The sequence below is a fragment of the Amblyraja radiata genome, chromosome 47, assembly GCF_010909765.2.
Source record: "Amblyraja radiata isolate CabotCenter1 chromosome 47, sAmbRad1.1.pri, whole genome shotgun sequence".
Lineage (NCBI taxonomy): Eukaryota > Metazoa > Chordata > Chondrichthyes > Rajiformes > Rajidae > Amblyraja > Amblyraja radiata.
This window is the reverse complement of record NC_046002.1, coordinates 1,062,986-1,082,530: the sequence shown is the minus strand read 5'-3', so window position 1 is coordinate 1,082,530 and position 19,545 is coordinate 1,062,986. Positions and strand designations below refer to the sequence as shown.

Genomic DNA, 19,545 nt, shown 5'->3' with positions numbered 1-19,545 from the left:
TCACAAGCAGGATTAAAAACTGTTGCAATATTTAGCATTGAGAAGCATTGGGGGTGGGGGTGGGGGGGCGAAGAGGAAGATTCACGGGAAGAGGGGGAGGGAAAGATGAGAGAGGGAGTTAAGGAAGGGAAGATAAGGGGGAGGGGAGAATGAGGGGGGGAGGGATGGGGAGAATGAGGGGGGAGGGATGGGGAGGGAAGCATGAGGGGAGAACGAGGGAGGGGATGACTAGGGAGGGAACATGAGGGGAGGGGGGAGGTGAGGGAGGAATGGAAGGGAGAGAGGGAGGGGAGGACGAGACGTGACGAGGGAGGGGAGGGTGAGGGTTGGTAGGGTGTCATCTCCTGGGTATGTACCTCTGGCACAGGTCACCGCGCATGTGCGGGCTGCAGGTGAGTGGAGGGGGAGGGAGGGGATAAGAGGATGGGGACGGTCAGGGGTGGATGGTGAGGAGTGGGGGAAGTGAGGGGTGATGTGGGGATGAGGGAGGGGAGGATGCGGGGGGAGAGCGAGGAGGGAGGGAGGTTTTCATCTCCCGAGCATGTACTCCTGGCACAGGTGCGGGCTGCAGGTGAGGGAGGGGAGGATGCGGGGGCAGAGCGAGGCGGGTAGGGGCTCATCTGCCGGGCATGTACTCCTGGCACAGGTCGCCGCCCAGGTGTGGGCCACAGGTGAGGGTGTGCGAGTAGTTGAGGCTACCGTGCTTCAGGCTACACACGTGGTCGCGGTGGCCGGAGGACAGGTGCACCTGGCACGAGCCGAGCAGCGCGTCGGCCCAGAAGCTGTTGCTGTCCCACACCTCGACGGTGAGCTCGGTGTCGCTGGCGGCCAGACTCACCTGGCCCAGGTGCAGGGTGACGTTCCACACGGGGTTGTGTCCGAAATGACGTCGGTGGACCCGGTGGCGATGTCGGCCCCGCCTCCCGCCGGCCCCCACGCGCAGGCGCACATAGGCGTCGGTCTGCGACAACCAGTCGCCCCACAGCCCGCGAGCCCGCTGGACCTCCACCTGCAGCGTCCCCCAGCGCCGCCGGAGGGGGCAGCAGGCGGCGCTCAACCCCGGTTGCCCCTGGCAACGGCAGCTGCAGGGCCTACTCGGGTCAGTGCGGCCGCCCGCCGGGCACGGCTCGGTCCCGACCCGGGGCATTGATTCTTCATCGCCTCCCCTCCCGCCTGCAGGAGGTGGCGGGCGATGGCCGCCTTCAGCAGATCCCGCCGCGGGTCTTTGGAGGGCAGGAGCAGGTGGAGCGGCTCCAGGGTGCGGCGCAGCACCCCAGGGTGCGCGGGCAGCGAGGCTAGCCAGGAGGTGTAGGCCGAAGAGCCGCCGGGGGAAGAGGAGTCGGTGTCAGAGGAAGGTAGGGAGTTGGAGGAGGAGGAGATGGAGGAATGTTTGGAGTTGGAGGGAGAGTCTGGGTCAGAAGAGTCATCGGAAGTAAAGACGAAGTTGGAGGAAGGTAAGGAGTCTTTGGAGGGGGGGTTGGAGATGGAGGAGGAGGAGGAGGGGGAGGAATCAGAGGAGGTAGAGAGGGAGGAATTGGAGGAGAGGTAGAAGGAGTCAGAGGAGGAAGAGGGGTTGAAGAGGTTGTCCATGCTGCCTGGGCTGCCGCCCGTCACCTCCGTGAGGCGTTCGCTGTAGGTCTGGTGGAAGGTCAGCTTGCCCTCCATCTTGCTGCGGTCTTGGTTGCAGTTTGGCCCCTTGGTGTCAGAGTCCACCTTGGTGTCAGAGTCCACCTTGCCCGTCATCTTCTTCAGCACCTCCGACTTCAGGCAGTCTTTCACCTGGGGGTGAATAATAATAATAATAATAATAATATCTTTTATTGTCATTGCACGTCAGTGCAACGAGATTTAGTACGCAGCTTCCAACCGATGTAAAAGAAAAGTAAATAAATAAATAAGCTGTGTGACATGACAAGGAGAGAGACGGGGGGGGGGGGGGGTGAGGGAGGGTCAGGGGATGAAGGAGATGGGGGGGGGGGGGGAGATGGGGTGAGGAAGACGGGTATGAGGGAGCGATTGGAGAAGAGAGGAGTGTGGAGAGGGTGAGGGAGCGTCAGGGGAGGGAGGGTAGGGGGTTGAGGGAGCACCGTGGGAGAGTGAGGGAGGGATCAGGTTTAAGGTCGGGGATCTGTTGTTAATATTTACCATTGGTGTCTGCAGTCATTGGGCCCGTCCGGGAGGGGTCATGTGTTTGTGTCAAGGGTCATAAAGCACAAGAACAAGCCCTTCGGCCCACAATGTTTGTGCTGAACAAGATCCCAAGACCAACTCTTCTCTGCCTGCACACAATCCATATCTTTCTATTGCCTGATAGCCATGTGCTTATCCAAGTTACGCCTCTTAAACACCACTATCGTATCTGCCTCCACCACCACCCCTGGCAGCGTGTTCCAGGAGCCCACCATCCTCTGTGTAAAAATAAACTTAATAAGATCATAAGTGATAGGAGCAGAATTAGGCCATTCGGGCCCACATTCAATCATGGCTGATCTACCTCTTCCTCCTAACCTCATTCTCCTGCCTTCTCCCCATAATCTCCTGCACCCGTACTAATAAAGAATCTATCTATCTCTGCCTTAAATATATCCACTGACTTGGCCTCCACAGCCTTCTGTGGCACAGATTCACCTCCTCTGAGTGAAGAAATTCCTCATCATATCCTTCCTAAAAGAACGTCTTTTAATTCTGAGGCTGTGACCACTAGTTCATGACTCTCCCACTAGTGGAAATATCCTCTCCACATCCACTCTATCCTGGCCTTTCACTATTCTGTACGTTTCAATGGAGTCCCCCCACATCCGTACAACTTGACCCACACATCTCCTTTAAACGTTGCTCATCTCACTTCAAAGCTATGTCCTCTGGTATTTGATATTTCCATCGTAGGGTAAAGGCTCTGACTGTCTACCCTATCTAATGCCTCTCATACTTCCACCAGGTCTCCCACAACATCTGCGAATCCAGAGAAAATAATCCGAGGTTGTCCAACCTCATCCTGTAGCTAATACCAACTGATCCAAACATTATTCTGGGCCCTACTTCCTCTCCTTTCATTCTGAACAAAGGATCCGACTCAAAAAGTCGCCTATTCTTTTTCCCCAGAGATGCTGCCCGACCAGTTGAGTTATTCCAGCATTTGGCGCATATCATTTCTGGTAAACCTCCTCTGCACTCTTTCCAAAGCCTCCACATCCTTCCTGTAATGGGGTGACCAGAACTGCACCCAATGTTCTCAGTATGGCCTGACCAAAGTGCATCATGATTTCCTGACTTGTGCTCAAGGCTCGGACTTATGAAAGCAAACATATTATAGTTCTTTACCACTGTATCTACCTGTGTTGCCACATTCAGGGTGTTACAAACTTGGCCCCCAAGATCCCTCTGTACATCAATGCTGTTAAGGGTTATGTCATTAATTGTACACCAGCTCCAAGTTCATGGTCAGAGGTTGAGGTTCGCGGTCAGAGGTCGGGGTTAGAGGTCAATTTGTAGTTAAGCGTTGGGGGTTCAGGAGTCAATGTTTCGTGGACAGAGGTCGATGTTCATAGTCCAGGTCAGGGGTTATCTTTGAGTTAAAGTTTGAGGTTCAGCGGTCAAGGTTCAAGGTCAGAGGTCCTGAGAACACAAGATTGGAGTTAACAGTTGTGATTCAGAGGTCACGGCCGAGGGCGGGGGTTCATGGTCTGGGGTCAGGGTCGGCACTCACCTCATCCAGGGTTTGCCCGTTGAGGGCGATCTGGCAGGTGCGGAGGGCGGTGAGGTCAGTGTAGGCGCCACCCAGGTCTACGGCCACCACATAGGGGGTGCCGAAGGTGCGCAGAAAGCTGCTGTAGAGGAAGTCGGCTTCGCTGGTGCACGGTAACGGGCAGGGTGCGCAGGAGCTGCTCCAGGTGCGGATGCTGTGGTGGCTGGTGGCCCCAACCGCGCCTTGTACAGCGGCAGCTGAAGGACAGGCGGCTGAAACTGTAGCGGCGCTGGAGGCCTTCCCGCCGGGCAATTCGGTCTGCTGGGAGAGCGAGCCGGCAGCAGAGACCACGGCAGACATATCCTTGTTCGCCACGTCCAGGGTGGGAGCTCCAGCTGCTGTCCAGCCCGCTGCTCTCCGACGCGCTTACCTCCCCCGCTGGAATTGAAGGTCTGGCCGGACAGGTAACGCCGACAGTCCGTCGCCGAATGCCAGTGTTTCACGGCTTGGGGCAGCCGCTGACGCTTGCCCTCCAGCTGATCGTTGTGGCACAGTGTGCAGCCCCCATCCGGCAGCTGCCAGGACCGGGTATCCACCACCCAGGTGCCCGTCCCACGCATGTGGACCACGTCAAAGCCCTCGCCCACCATCTCCACCCCCGGCATCGGGGTCGCCACATTGCACTCTTTGGCCGTGCCTGTCCCGCACACGCTGGAGGCCACGCGAGGGGCCAGCAGCAGCAGGGAGATCAGCAGCAAGGGTGGGCACCAACAGCGGGCAGCCATGGGCACGTCTTTGGGGTCTCTGCTGAGAGAGAGAGAGAGAGAGAAGGGGGGAAGAGTGTGAATGGCGCACCGTATTCCAGAGGGGCAGAGTCTGAGTAACGCACCCTAGGGCCTGGGGGTAGAGTGTGAATGTGAGGTGGACAAATCTCCAGGGCCTGATCAGATATATCCGAGGAAATTGTGGGAAACAAGAGAGGAAATTGCGGGAATCCTGCTTGAAATTGACATCGTCCTTAAATACAGGAGAGGTGCCCGAAGACTGGCGGGTGGCAAATTTGTGCCGCTTTTCAAGACGTGCTGCTGGGAAAATGCCTGGAACTATAGGCCGGTGAGCTTAACATCTGTAGTTGGAACTAGAGCGTATTCTGAGGGATAGGTTTTACAACAGGGCTGCCAACTCTCACGCTTTGAGCGTGAGAATCACGCATTTTGACAAATTCTCACGCTCTTACCTGCTCCCTACACCCACCAACCTTTGTGTGGAAATGTTACCTCTTAAAAATACTTCATACAAATCCTACATTGAAATCATACTTCTACAATGCACTAAAACATGATTTTAATACATCAACTTTCAAATGGTCCCTACCCTGGGAGGGGGGACAATCCCCCTTTCCACATCCTCTCCCCACTCGGTTGCTCCACTCCCTCGCCAGATAACCCAAGGCCAGTGATCAGTGATTGCTCAGCCTCCCCAACTTTCAAAAAACGCTCCGCGGCCCCTAGTTCAGACGGAGAGCACTGCCAGATGTGAGCGGGGAACTGAGGCCAGTTGTCCGTGATGTCTGGATCCCAATGCTCAGCGCTTCGTGTTTCGGAGTTGCTAATGTTATTGATTTGTAATTAGCCTGATTTGTAATTAGTTGACAAAACCTTAATTTATTAATCTGGAATATCCAGGGGGATGGGACAAGTGTAATATTAAAATGACATGCAAGGTGTCAGGCTGTCTGTCACAACATACAGCCCCGATAACCCATTATTTCCTCAGTTAAATATTGGGAAGGTAGCACTATTGTCATTTGCCACTCAACTATTATGTTTGTTGCCTCACTGACTATTTCTAACCCCCCCCACCCCCCAAATTCATTTGACAGGTTGAATAGAAATGTCCCCAATCTCGTTGTTTTATTAATACATGTAGATGAACATACTCCAGCAGTGTAATCAGATGGAAACTGATTCAGATGCGATATTTAAGAGCTTGTTCAAAGAGGGGGCTTTTTTAAAGGAGTGACAGAGATACTTGCAGGGCAATGTGTGAGGAGATTAGTATTTGTCTTAGTTTAGCTTGAACCAGGACATCTGAAGATTAAAAGTTTAATATAGTAATTAATAATAATAATAATGGATGGGATTTATATAGCGCCTTTCTAATACTCAAGGCGCTTTACATCGCATTATTCATTCACTCCTCAGGTCACACTCGGTGGTGGTAAGCTACTTCTGTAGCCACAGCTGCCCTGGGGCAGACTGACGGAAGCGTGGCTGCCATTCTTGCGCCTACGGCCCTTCCGACCACCACCAATCACTCACACACATTCACACACATTCACACACAGGCAAAGGTGGGTGAAGTGTCTTGCCCAAGGACACAACGACAATAATTGTGCTGATACTGACCCCACACAACCACATAATGAATATCATCCATTCAGGAGGTTTTACTTTTATGATGGCTTTTAACCTCACTTGGATTTCAATCACTTCAATGTAAAAGTAATTGGGAATGGGGAGCATTGGAACAAAGTTTGCCCTCGGTACATATTAACTGTAATATAATAATGTATGCACGTTCGTAGGTGCAATCAAAACAAAGACCTTTTTATCATTGTTGCACTATGAATACCACAGAAAATATTATGTAATCTCAAGATCACATTTAATAGAATAATATTGCTTAAATATATAGTTATTGGACTTTGCATTTCGGAAAAGTCCCAGCTGAGAGGAAGGCAGCAAATTACTGAAAATATTGAGGGTGAAAATGACTTCAGGACAGTTTGTAGGGAAAATAAAAGAAATGGTAACAGAATACTTATACGACTGAGTGAGTATAATTTTATGGATGAGATATTTTGTTCAACCAATTGATGACTTCTTTGACAAAGTAACTAGCATGTTAGATGACAAGGAAGCCAATGGATATAGCAAATGTTGTTATCATAATTTGTTCTGTGAAGTGCCCCATAAAAGATTACCGCATTAGATAAGCACCTGAGGACTTGAACATAATAGCTTAAGTCCAGGGGGTCAGATATGGGGCTTTATGTGTGGGCCAGATATATTGTCAGTGCAGTGGGGCTAGGAGCAAGTCCAAGTGTGCATCCAGAGTCAAGGTCTGTAATAGTACTAGGTGTGCAACCAAAGTCCCCCCCCCCCACCCCGGTCGCTACGTTCCCTTGGGCTTGGTCTCTCGCAATTTCTCACTCCCAACTCTCACCCAAGGTTGGCAGCCCTGTATAAAGGCTTTTGGATGGGCATGGGCTGATAAGGGATAATCAGCATGGTTTTGTACTTGGGAGGTGGTGTTTGCTGAGAAGGAATGGGTGACGTTTCGGGTCGAGACCCTCCTTTAGACTGAAGAAGGGTCTCGACCCAAAACGTCACCCATTCCTGCTCTCCAGAGAAGCTACCTGTCCCGCTGAGTTACTCCAGCTTTTTGTGTCTATCTTCTGAACAAAATAAATGTGGCCTCACCAAAGTGTAATATAACTGTGGCATGTCTAACGCACCGTGACGGCCAGTCCTGGAGGGGGAGAGGATGGTGTGCTTAATGCATCGTAGCTCCCGGTTACCGAGGGGGCGAGAACGGGGGTGTCTGACGCCCGGTTATAGAGTCTGAGGGGACGGTGTGTCTGACCCACCGTCGCATCCTGCCCCGGGGGGGGGGGGGGAGTGGACGGTGTGTCTGACCCACCGTCGCATCCTGTCCCGGGGGGGAGTGGACGGTGTGTCTGATCCACTGTGACACCCGGTTATAGTGTCTGAGGGGACAGTGTATCTGACACACTTTGATACCTGGTTTAAGTTTAGTTTAGTTTTGAGATACAGTGCGGAAACAAGCCCTTCAGCCCACCGGGTCCACGCCGACCAGCGATCCCCGCACACTAACACTATCCTACACACACGAGGGGCAATGTTTACATTTACCAAGCCAATTAACCTACAAACCTGCACGTCTTTGGAGTTTGGGGGGAAACTGGAGATCTCGGAGAAATCCCACGCAGGTCACGGGGAAAACGTACTAACTCCGTACAGACAGCGCCCGTAGTCGGGATGGGACCCGGGTCTCCGGTGCTGCAAGCGCTGTAAGGCAGCAACTCTGTCGCTGAGCCACCGGCCACCAAGAGTCTGTTGCTTCTTTTGTTACAGTGTTTACTTGTGTGTTTTTAGTGTATCTTTAGTTTTTGTATTATGTAGGAGGGGGTGGGTGTTGGGGAAACCTTTTTTATCTCTTTCCTCCACGGAGATGCGACTTTCCCCATCGTTTCTCCCACTGCACTGTGGCTTTAACATGGTGGAGCTGGCGGTCCCTTTGTTAGTGACCGACTACGGGAGCTCCACAGGAGCTTTCAAATTCCCCCCCCACCCCCCCCCCCCCCCCCCCCCTAATGAGAGAGCTTCTATTGCCCCCGACTGTGGAAGTTTCCATTGGGACAAACGCAGGAAAGAAGGTAGAAGTGATTTGCCTTCCATCACAGTGGGGAATGGGGACAAGATGGAGATGCTGCCTGCGCTGGTGGGGACTCGGAGGGAGAGCCGTGAGTGCGGTGATCTCGGTGTTTGTGGGGACATGGGTCCATGAGGAATCCGGGAGTCTGGTGTGAGTGTGGACGGCTTTCCGACTGTTCGCTCGGACAGGGACGGCAGAGAGAGTGACAGCGGTCGGTACAACTCTGGTCACTTCACGGTGAAGGAGCGTGTGTGTGTGTGTGTGTGTGTGGCCCTAGGTCTCCACTTATGCTGTGTGCCCTGGGGATTCTCACACGCCGCTGTGGGGGCTGTTTAAGTCTATGTTTGAGTTTATGTGGTTATGTTGCTTTTTTGTATGACTGGTGGCAAATCAAATTCCTTGTATGTTTACAAATTCATTACAATTAGAGAGAGGGAGCGGGGAAGTGAAGAAAAGTAGAGGAGAGAAGGAAAAAGGGAGGGGGATAGAAGAGATGTGGAGAAAGGGAGGAATGGAGAAAGGGGGGGAGAGAGAGAGAGAGAGAGAGAGAGAGAGAGAGAGAGAGGGGGGGGGAGTAAATTGAGAAAGAGGGCAGAAGAGGAGGAAAAATGGGGGGGGGGAGGTGGTGGAAAGAGAGTGGGAAAGGCAGCAAAGAGGCATGAAGGGGATGTGTTAGAGAGACAGAGGGTGACAGAGAGAGGGAGGGAGAGAGAAAACGCAAGGATGGAGAGAGAAATGGGGGAATGAAAAGTGGAGAGGGAGGGGGGAGAGAGTGAGAGGAGGGGGGAGGATATGAGTATGAGAGGCAGTGAGGGAGATGAGGGGGGAGAGAAGCAGAGATAGGGATGGAGAGAGATGTGGGAGAAACAGGGGGGAGCAACAGGGAGGGAGGGAGGGGGACATGAGAGTGGGGAGGGTTGTGGGGACGAGGATTGGACGACCCGGACAGGGTGGGCCGTGCGAGACTGGCACAGAGGGGCCGAGTGGCCTGCGGGGCAACTACACAGAAGCGTGTCGCTGAGCCAGGCACACAGGCTCCTGCTGCCTCGTACCTCGCTCTCTCTGCCTCCCCTCGTCCTATTCCACCACACCCACCCCCCTCCCCTCCCCGTCCCATCTACCAAGTACATACTCACCTGCTAGTGAGGATGGGGCTCTCGATGTATGACCTGCAATGTCAGGCAGCAGGTTTATATAGTCACCACCCCCCCCGCCCCGCCCTGTTCCCCCCCCGCCCCGCATCCCCCCCCCCCCCCCCCCCCAACCCACATCGTGACGTTAATCACACAGTGACACCTCCACTGCTGTATCTCATCTGTGGTTACGATCTCTCACGATCTCTCACGAACTGCTCAGAAACGGTGCCGCCTGTTTTCTCACCCAGTGTGGAAATGTCAAAGACCAGCTCCAAGGTGAAAAGAAGGGGGGGGGGCAACGTTTAAAAGGGGGTTTGAGCTAGGTTTTAGCTTTCGAGGGACGGCGAGGAAACAGGCCCTTCGGCCCACCGATTCCGTGCCGACCGGCGATCCAAGTCAAGTCAGGTTTATTCGTCACATACACATACGAGATGTGCAGTGAAATGAAAAGTGGCAATGCTTGCGGATTGTGCAAAAAAACTACACAACAGAATGGAACAGAATCACATATTCACATATTACATATTTGTGGGAGAAAAAATGAAAAAACAGCAATTTTTAAAAGACACCACACAACAGTCATTTGGTTCAGTAAAGTTAGTCCCTGGTGAGATAGGAGTTTACAGTCCGAATGGCCTCTGGGAAGAAACTCCTTCTCATCCTCTCTGTTCTCACAGCATGGCAACGGAGGCGTTTGCCTGACCGTAGCAGCTGGGGGGGTAGGGGTCCCCCATAATGTTGCTGGCTCTGGATCTACACCACCTGGTGTATAGGTCCTGCAGGGAGGGCGAGTGTAGTTCCCATAGTGCGTTCGGCCGAACGCACTACTCTTTGCAGAGCCTTCTTGGCCTGGGCAGAGCAGTTCCCAAACCAAATCGTGCTGTTTCCGGACAAGATGCTTTCCACAGCCCCAGAGTAGAAACACTGGAGGATCCTCAGAGACACTCTGAATTTCCTCAATTGCCTGAGGCGGTAAAGGGGCTGCCTTGCCGTACTCACCAGTGCTGCGGCGTGTGATGTCCATGTCAGATCCTCTGAGATGTGGACTCCCAGGTATTTAAAGTCCACATCTCAGAGGATCTGACATGGACATCACATGCTGCAGCACTGGTGAACCCCGCACATTGACACCACCCTGCACACACCTGGGGACAATTTCACACTTGCACCAAGCCAATTAAAATGGGAGTGTGGGAAGAAACTGAAGATCTCGGAGAAAACCCACGCAAGTCACGGGGAGAGAGTACAGACTCTGGACAGACATCACCCGCAGTCGGAATCGAACCCGCTGCGCCACCGTGCCGCCCTTAATGTATAAGGAGCATCGGGTGGATAGTCAGAACAGAGGGATCTAGGAGAGTGCAGGGGGGCAGAGAGATTCACCTACGCTAGTCCCACCTGCCTGCGTTTGGCCCATATCCTTCTAACCTTTCCTATCCATGTTCCTGTCCAAATGTCTTTTAAACATCGTTATAGTAACTCCTACATCCTCTTGCAGCTCGTTCCATACACCCACCACCCTGTACTTTGGGTGTGAAAAAGTTGCCCCTCAGGTTCCTATTGAGTTTCCCCTCATCTTAAACTGACGTCCCCTGGTCTTGATTCCTCTAGCCTGGGATAAAGACTGTTGTGACCTAGATAGAGATAAATAAAATAAAGAGCATGGCTACGATGTATGTACAGAATCTTTTATCTAGAATGGTACAGTGAAAAGCTTTTGTTGCGTGCTAACCAGTCAGCGTAAAGACTACATCATTACAATCTGGTCTGAATCATAATCATATTTTATTAGCCAAGTATGTTTTGCAACATACGAGGAATTTCATTTGCCATACAGTCATACCAATAAAAAGCAACAGAACACACAAAATACAGAAACATAGAAACATAGAAACATAGAAATTAGGTGCAGGAGTAGGCCATTCGGCCCTTCGAGCCTGCACCGCCATTCAATATGATCATGGCTGATCATCCAACTCAGTATCCCGTACCTGCCTTCTCTCCATACCCTCTGATCCCCTTAGCCACAAGGGCCACATCTAACTCCCTCTTAAATATAGCCAATGAACTGGCCTCGACTACCCTTTGTGGCAGGGAGTTCCAGAGATTCACCACTCTCTGTGTGAAAAAAGTTCTTCTCATCTCGGTTTTAAAGGATTTCCCCCTTATCCTTAAGCTGTGACCCCTTGTCCTGGACTTCCCCAACATCGGGAGCAATCTTCCTGCATCTAGCCTGTCCAACCCCTTAAGAATTTTGTAAGTTTCTATAAGATCCCCTCTCAATCTCCTAAATTCTAGAGAGTATAAACCAAGTCTATCCAGTCTTTCTTCATAAGACAGTCCTGACATCCCAGGAATCAGTCTGGTGAACCTTCTCTGCACTCCCTCTATGGCAATAATGTCCTTCCTCAGATTTGGAGACCAAAACTGTACGCAATACTCCAGGTGTGGTCTCACCAAGACCCTGTACAACTGCAGTAGAACCTCCCTGCTCCTATACTCAAATCCTTTTGCTATGAAAGCTAACATACCATTCGCTTTCTTCACTGCCTGCTGCACCTGCATGCCCACTTTCAATGACTGGTGTACCATGACACCCAGGTCTCGCTGCATCTCCCCTTTTCCTAGTCGGCCACCATTTAGATAATAGTCTGCTTTCCTGTTTTGCGACCAAAATGGATAACCTCACATTTATCCACATTATACTGCATCTGCCAAACATTTGCCCACTCACCCAGCCTATCCAAGTCACCTTGCAGTCTCCTAGCATCCTCCTCACAGCTAACACTGCCCCCCAGCTTAGTGTCATCCGCAAACTTGGAGATGTTGCCTTCAATTCCCTCATCCAGATCATTAATATATATTGTAAATAGCTGGGGTCCCAGCACTGAGCCTTGCGGTACCCCACTAGTCACTGCCTGCCATTGTGAAAAGGACCCGTTTACTCCTACTCTTTGCTTCCTGTTTGCCAGCCAGTTCTCTATCCACATCAATACTGAACCCCCAATGCCGTGTGCTTTAAGTTTGTAAACTAATCTCTTATGTGGGACCTTGTCGAAAGCCTTCTGGAAGTCCAGATACACCACATCCACTGGTTCTCCCCTATCCACGCTACTAGTTACATCCTCGAAAAATTCTATAAGATTCGTCAGACATGATTTACCTTTTGTAAATCCATGCTGACTTTGTCCAATGATTTCACCACTTTCCAAATGTACTGCTATCCCATCTTTAATAACTGACTCTAGCAGTTTCCCCACTACCGATGTTAGACTAACTGGTCTGTAATTCCCCGTTTTCTCTCTCCCTCCCTTCTTAAAAAGTGGGGTTACGTTTGCTACCCGCCAATCCTCAGGAACTACTCCAGAATCTAAAGAGTTTTGAAAGATTATTACTAATGCATCCACTATTTCTGGAGCTACTTCCTTAAGTACTCTGGGATGCAGCCTATCTGGCCCTGGGGATTTATCGGCCTTTAATCCATTTAATTTACCCAACACCACTTCCCGGCTAACCTGGATTTCACTCAATTCCTCCAACTCCGTTGACCCGCGGTCCCCTGCTATTTCCGGCAGATTATTTATGTCTTCCTTAGTGAAGACGGAACCAAAGTAGTTATTCAATTGGTCCGCCATATCCTTGTTCCCCATGATCAACTCACCTGTTTCTGACTGCAAGGGACCTACATTTGTTTTAACTAATCTCTTTCTTTTCACATATCTATAAAAACTTTTGCAGTCAGTTTTTATGTTCCCTGCCAGTTTTCTTTCATAATCTATTTTTCCTTTCCTAATTAAGCCCTTTGTCCTCCTCTGCTGGTCTCTGAATTTCTCCCAGTCCTCCGGTATGCTGCTTTTTCTGGCTAATTTGTACGCATCATCCTTCGCTTTGATACTATCCCTGATTTCCCTTGTTATCCACGGATGCACTACCTTCCCTGATTTATTCTTTTGCCAAACTGGGATGAACAATTTTTGTAGTTCATCCATGCAGTCTTTAAATGTCTTCCATTGCATATCCACCGTCAACCCTTTTAGAATTAATTGCCAGTCAATCTTGGCCAATTCACGTCTCATACCCTCAAAGTTACCTTTCTTTAAGTTCAGAACCATTGTTTCTGAATTAACAATGTCACTCTCCATCCTAATGAAGAACTCAACCATATTATGGTCACTATTGCCCAAGATGGCACGTACAACAAGACTGCTAACTAACCCTTCCTCATTACTCAATACCCAGTCTAAAATAGCCTGCTCTCTCGTTGGTTCCTCTACATGTTGATTTAGATAACTATCCCGCATACATTCCAAAAAATCCTCTTCCTCAGCACCCCTGCCAATTTGATTCACCCAATCTATATGTAGATTGAAGTCACCCATTATAACGGTTTTGCCTTTGTCGCACGCATTTCTAATTTCCTGTTTGATACCATCTCCAACTTCACTACTACTGTTAGGTGGCCTGTACACAACACCCACCAGCGTTTTCTGCCCCTTAGTGTTTCGCAGCTCTACCCATACCGATTCCACATCCTGCAAACTAATGTCCTTCCTTTCCATTGCGTTAATCTCCTCTCTAATCAGCAACGCTACCCCACCTCCTTTTCCTTTCTCTCTATCCCTCCTGAATATTGAATATCCCTGGATGTTCAGCTCCCAGCCTTGGTCACCCTGGAGCCATGTCTCCGTGATCCCAACTATATCATAGTCATTAATAGCTATCTGCACATTCAACTCATCCACCTTATTACGAATGCTCCTTGCATTGAGACACAAAGCCTTCAGGCTTGTTTTTACAACACTCTTACCCCTTAAGAAGGGTCTTAACCCAAAACGTCATCCATTCCTTGTCTCCAGAGATGCTGCCTGTCCCGCTGAGTTACTCCAGCACTTTGTGTCTATCTTTGGTTTAAAACAGCGTCTGCAGTTCCTTCCTACACATGATTAGAAGGATGAAAGTGGATCTTATAAAAACATATAAACTTCACAAGGGATTGGACAGGCTAGATCCAGGAATAATGTTCCCCATGTTGGGGGTGTCCAGAACCAGGCGTCACATGTTTAAAAATAAACGGTAGGCCATTTAGGATTGAAACTTTTTCACCCAGAGAGTTGTGAATCTGTGGAATCCTCTGCCACAGAAGGCAGTTGATTCCACAGATTCCAATTCACTGGATGTTTTCGAGAGAGAGTTAGATTTAGCTCATAGGGCTAAAGTAATCAAGGGATATGAGGAGAAAGCAGGAACGGGGTACTGATTATGGATGATCAGCCATGACTATAATGAATGACGGTGCTGACTCGAAGGGCCGAATGGCCGACTTCTGCACCTGTTTTCTATGTCTCTAAAAGGGAACACTCGCCACCTGCCTGGGTGAAGTTAGTCCATGCAGTCTACATCCGCCACATTACCTCTCCAGCACCAACGTTTGTACGTTCTTCCTGTGACTGCGTGGGTTTCCTCCGGGTGCTCTGGTTTCCGGAATCAAGGGGGACCAACATCCTGGGGGGAAGGTTTGCTAATGTCACACAGGAGGGTTTAAACTAGATTGGCAGGGGGGTGGGATCTCATACAGGAAAGAGGCAGGTGAGAGGCTAGAAGTTGGTATGGAGGGTGGTGAGAGAAATGTTAGTGGACAGAATAGGCAGGTGAAAGGTGGAGAGCGAGGAAGGAGGGTTGGTTTGAACTGGACGTATTTTAATGCAAGGGGCCTGACAGGTAAAGCAGATGAGCTTAGGGCGTGGATAGGTACGAGCGACTAGGATGTTGTAGCCATGACTGAAACCTGGTTAAGGTAAGGGCAGGACTGGCAGCTCAATGTTCCGGGGTACAGGGGCTTCAGGAGGGACAGGAATGAGGGAGAAAGAGGAGGGAGGGTTGCACTGTTGGTTAAGGAGGCAGTGGTCAGATGTGACATAACGGATGGTTCGTCTAGTGAGGCTATAGGTGGAGCTGAGGAACAAGAAAGGGATGATCACCTTGTTTTGGGGTGTACTACACACCCCTGAATAGTCAACGGGAATTAGATGTCCACCGGGTGGCGCCAGCAGTCTGCTGTCCTTTCATTCTTTATGTTTAAATAATTCAGGGTTGCCAACATTGGGTGAGAGATGAGAGTGAGAAATTGCGAGGGAGTGCAGTGACCACCGAGGGGGGGGGGGGGGGGGGGGGGGGTTGTTGGGTGTGGGAGGGGGGGGGTGGAGGATGTGGGACGGGGGTGCCCCCCCTTCCACGGTTGGGAGCTTTTGCATTTTTCAGCTTGAAATTGTGCAATCTGGTGCATACCGTAGCGGGTCTTTTAACTTACATGGTTGAATGCATCATTTATGCTTCAAATTGGATTAGTAATGAATAAGGTTAGGCTAAATTACATTCCTAATAACATTCCACAGTAGAGCCAGGCTCCGATCAACAGGTGCAGCACATGAATGACCTTAGTATATTCATAGAAACATAGAAAATAGGTGCAGGAGTAGGCCATTCGGCCCTTCGAGCCAGCACCGCCATTCAATATGATCATGGCTGATCATCCAACTCAGTATCCCATCCCTGCCTTCTCTCCATACCCACTGATCCCTTTAGCCACAAGGGCCACATCTAACTCCCTCTTAAATATAGCCAATGAACTGGCCTCAACTAACTTCTGTGGCAGAGAATTCCACAGATTCACCACTCTCTGTGTAAAAAATGATTTTCTCATCTCGGTCCTAAAAGATTTCCCTCTTATCCTTAAACTGTGACCCCTTGTTCTGGACTTCCCCAACATCGGGAATAATCTTCCTGCATCTAGCCTGTCCAACCCCTTATGAATTTTGCGAGTTTCTATAAGATCCCCCCTCAATCTTCTAAATTCTAGCGTGTACAAGCCAAGTCTATCCAGTCTTCATATGAAAGTCCTGACATCCCAGGAATCAGTCTGGTGAACCTTCTCTGTACTCCCTCTATGGCAAGAATGTCTGTCCTCAGATTAGGAGACCAAAACTGTACACAATACTCCAGGTGTGGTCTCACCAAGACCCTGTACATATTATATTCAGATATAATTATATTACATTCATAGTATATTCAGATAATTCATGCTGCTATGCATATATAGAGAGAAACAAAAACATAGAAACCAGGCAAGAGGAGTCAGACTTCCATCACTGTTCTGTGCACAAATAAATCAATCAACCTTACCCTTTGACTATAGAAACAAGACGAAAATAATGCCATATATTAGCCGTATATGGTTAAATGAAATTAAGATATAATGTAAAACATATATATATATAGAAACAGGCCATTCGGCCCACCAAGTCCACACCAACCAGCAGTCTACCATACACCAGTTGTATCCAACACGCCAGGGACAATTTACAGAGACCAGTTAACCTACAAACCTGCCCTTCTTTCGGACGTGGGAGAAACCGGAATATCCAGAGAAAACCATGTGGTCATAAGGAGAATGTACAAATACTGTACAGGCAGCACCCGTAGTCAGGATCCAATCTGGGTCTGTGGTGCTGTAAGGCAGCAACTCTACCGCTGCGCCACCGTGCCACCCCATTCAATTATTTTTTCTGTAATATATTTATTATGGTGTCACGTGAATAAAGATGAACACATGATTCTGATTTCTGCCCTTAGTTGGATAACACACCTCTCCAGTCATTGTGTTTTATGGCTGGTTTTCAACCTCTTCAGTCTGAAGGTCTCGACCCGTAACATCACCTATTCTTTCTCTCCAGAGATGTTGCCTATCCTGCTGAGTTATTCCAGCTTTTAGTGTCTATCTTCAGTTTAAACCACCATCTGCAGTTCCTTCCTACACTCTTTGTTAAGCAAAACAGGTCCTATTCTCATATTATTCACCTCATCTAAGTCTTTTCTTGTTGTTCGTTGCTGCAGAGAATTCAATCCCAGTTATCAAATCTTTCTTCAAAGTGAAAAAAAAATTCCAGCCCTGCCAATATGTTCATAAATCACCCCTGGATCCTCTCCAGAGCAATTGCAGTGTGTCATAGTCTTACAGCATGGAAACAGGCCCTTCATCCCAACATTGCAGATCAAGATGCCCCATCTAAACTAATCCCATCTATCCACATTTGGCCCGGCGTGACATCAACCGTCTGAACTTTTCCGCTCTGCTTACCTACTCGAACCTCACCCCCTCTGAACGTATAGCCCTCCGCTCACTATGCAGCAACCCTGACATTATAATCAAGTTCGCCGACAAGGGAGATGCCGTGGTAGTCTGGCGCGCTGACCTCTACTGGGCTGAGGCCAGGGGACAACTCTCAGACACCTCCTCCTCCTTATCCTTGGACCATGATCCCACAGACGAGCACTGGGCCTGAATCTCACACGCCGTTTCTGATTTCATCACTTCTGGCTGTCTGCCTTCCACAGCCTCCAACCTCATCGTTTCCTTCTCCCCAAAATCCACAAACACAACTGCCCTGGCAGACGCATTGTTTCTGCCTGCTTCTGTCCCACGGAAATGATTTCCATGTACCTCGACTCCATCCTATCCCCCCCCCGGTCCAATCTCTCCCAACCTATGTCCAAGATACCTCACATCCCCATCGTCTCTTTAATGACTTCCGCATTCCGGCCCCCCGCTCCCTCATCTTTACAATGGACATTCAGTCACTCTACACCAAAATGTTCGCCACCTCCAACGGGATCCCACCACTGGCCACATTTCCCCATCTCCACCCCGTTCCGCCTTCCGCAGAGACCGTTCCCTCCGCAACTCCCTGGTTAACTCATCCCTTCCCACCCAAACCACCCCCTCCCCAGGCACCTTCCCCAGCAACCGCAGAAGATGCAACACCTGTCCCTAGACCTCCTCCCTGACAGCCCTTTCAGGTGAGGCAGAGGTTCACTTGCCCCTCCTCCAACCTCATCTACTGTATCCATTGTTCAAGATGTGGACTCTTGTACATCGGTGAGACCAAACGCAGACTGGGCGATCCAACCTGATCTCCCGGTTGCCAAACACTTTCATTCCCCTTCCCATTCCCACACTGACATTTCTGTCCTGGGTCTCCTCCATTGTCAGAGTGAGGCCCAACACAAATTGGAGGAACAGCATCTCATATTTTGCTTGGGCAGCTTCCAGCCCAGTGGTATGAATATTGATTTATCTCACTTCAGGTAGCCCCGGCATTCCCTCTCTATCCCTCCCGCACCCAAGTCACACCAGCTTCTCGTTTTCACCCAACAAACAGCTGACAATGTCCTGTTCCCTTTATCATTGTTACTGTTTTGCATCTTTCATTTATTGTTCTTTATCTCTCCACATCACCGTCTATATCTCTTGTTTCCCTTATCCCTAACCAGTCTGAAGAAGGGTCTCGACCCGAAACTCCATAGTCTGTCCTGCTGAGTTACTCCAGCTTTTTGTGTCTCTCTCCCTCGCTCCCCCTGCTCTCCCCCCCTCCCCCCGCTTTTTCTATCCCACCCCACCCGGGCTCTCTCTCACCAGCCACACTCTCCGCCCTACCTCCTCCCCCCCCCCCCCCCCCCCCAGCACTCTAGTCTCCCCTTCCACCACCACACCACCCCCGCTCTCCCTCTCTTCCCTGCACTCGTCCCCTACACAAGGGCCCGGTGTGTGGGGGGGGGGACCGCTGTGAAGGAGGGGGACGGGGGGGAACAAGGGTGGAACCGGCACGGGATACATGGTAATTTTGTCGCTGCCCTTTCTGTGGCGAGTATAGGGCGACTCTTTGCATACCTTGGGCCTGCAAACAAAGAACATCACTGTGACTTCTCACATGTGACTATAAGGTATTCCATTCAATTCAAACCTGCATTCTTCCGTTTCTCTACCCTTTCCCCCCCCCCCCCACGTCCACCTTGCCCTCCTCGTCATCCACCCCCCCCCCCCCCCGTCATCCACCCCCCCCCCCCGTCATCCACCCCCCCCTCCCGTCATCCACCCCCCCCCCCGTCATCCACCCCTCCCCTCGTCATCCACTCCCCCCCAGAAAAACGACAGGCAGCATTTGTCCGGCTAAGTTCTCAAAGCTTTATTTATTGACGGTGAGCGGAGGGAGAGAGTGGAGGGGAGGAGAAGGAGAGAGGGGATAGATGGGGGGGGGGGGAGAGAGGGAAGTGAGGCAGGGGATGGAGGGGAGGGGAGGGAGAGAGGGAGGGAGAGTGGAGGGGAGGGAGAGGGGAGGGGAGGGAGAGGGGAAAGGGTAGAGAAACGGGAAGGAGCAGGGGAGGGAGAGGATAGATGGGGGAGGGAGGAGAAGAGAGAGGGAGAATTAG

General features: G+C 50.6%; 1 protein-coding gene across 1 annotated transcript; it reads right to left on the bottom strand.

Moving 5' to 3' along the window:
* Positions 1-616: 616 nt before the first annotated feature.
* Positions 617-4,560, bottom strand: LOC116968883 (perforin-1-like). The gene is made up of 4 exons (XM_033015863.1): positions 4,108-4,560; positions 3,707-4,003; positions 1,174-1,779; positions 617-1,132 (listed from the first exon to the last, which is right to left on the bottom strand). Exons 1-4 carry the CDS (start codon positions 4,468-4,470, stop codon positions 617-619), a joined length of 1,782 nt encoding a protein of 593 aa, XP_032871754.1. The 5' UTR covers positions 4,471-4,560.
* Positions 4,561-19,545: the final 14,985 nt, after the last annotated feature.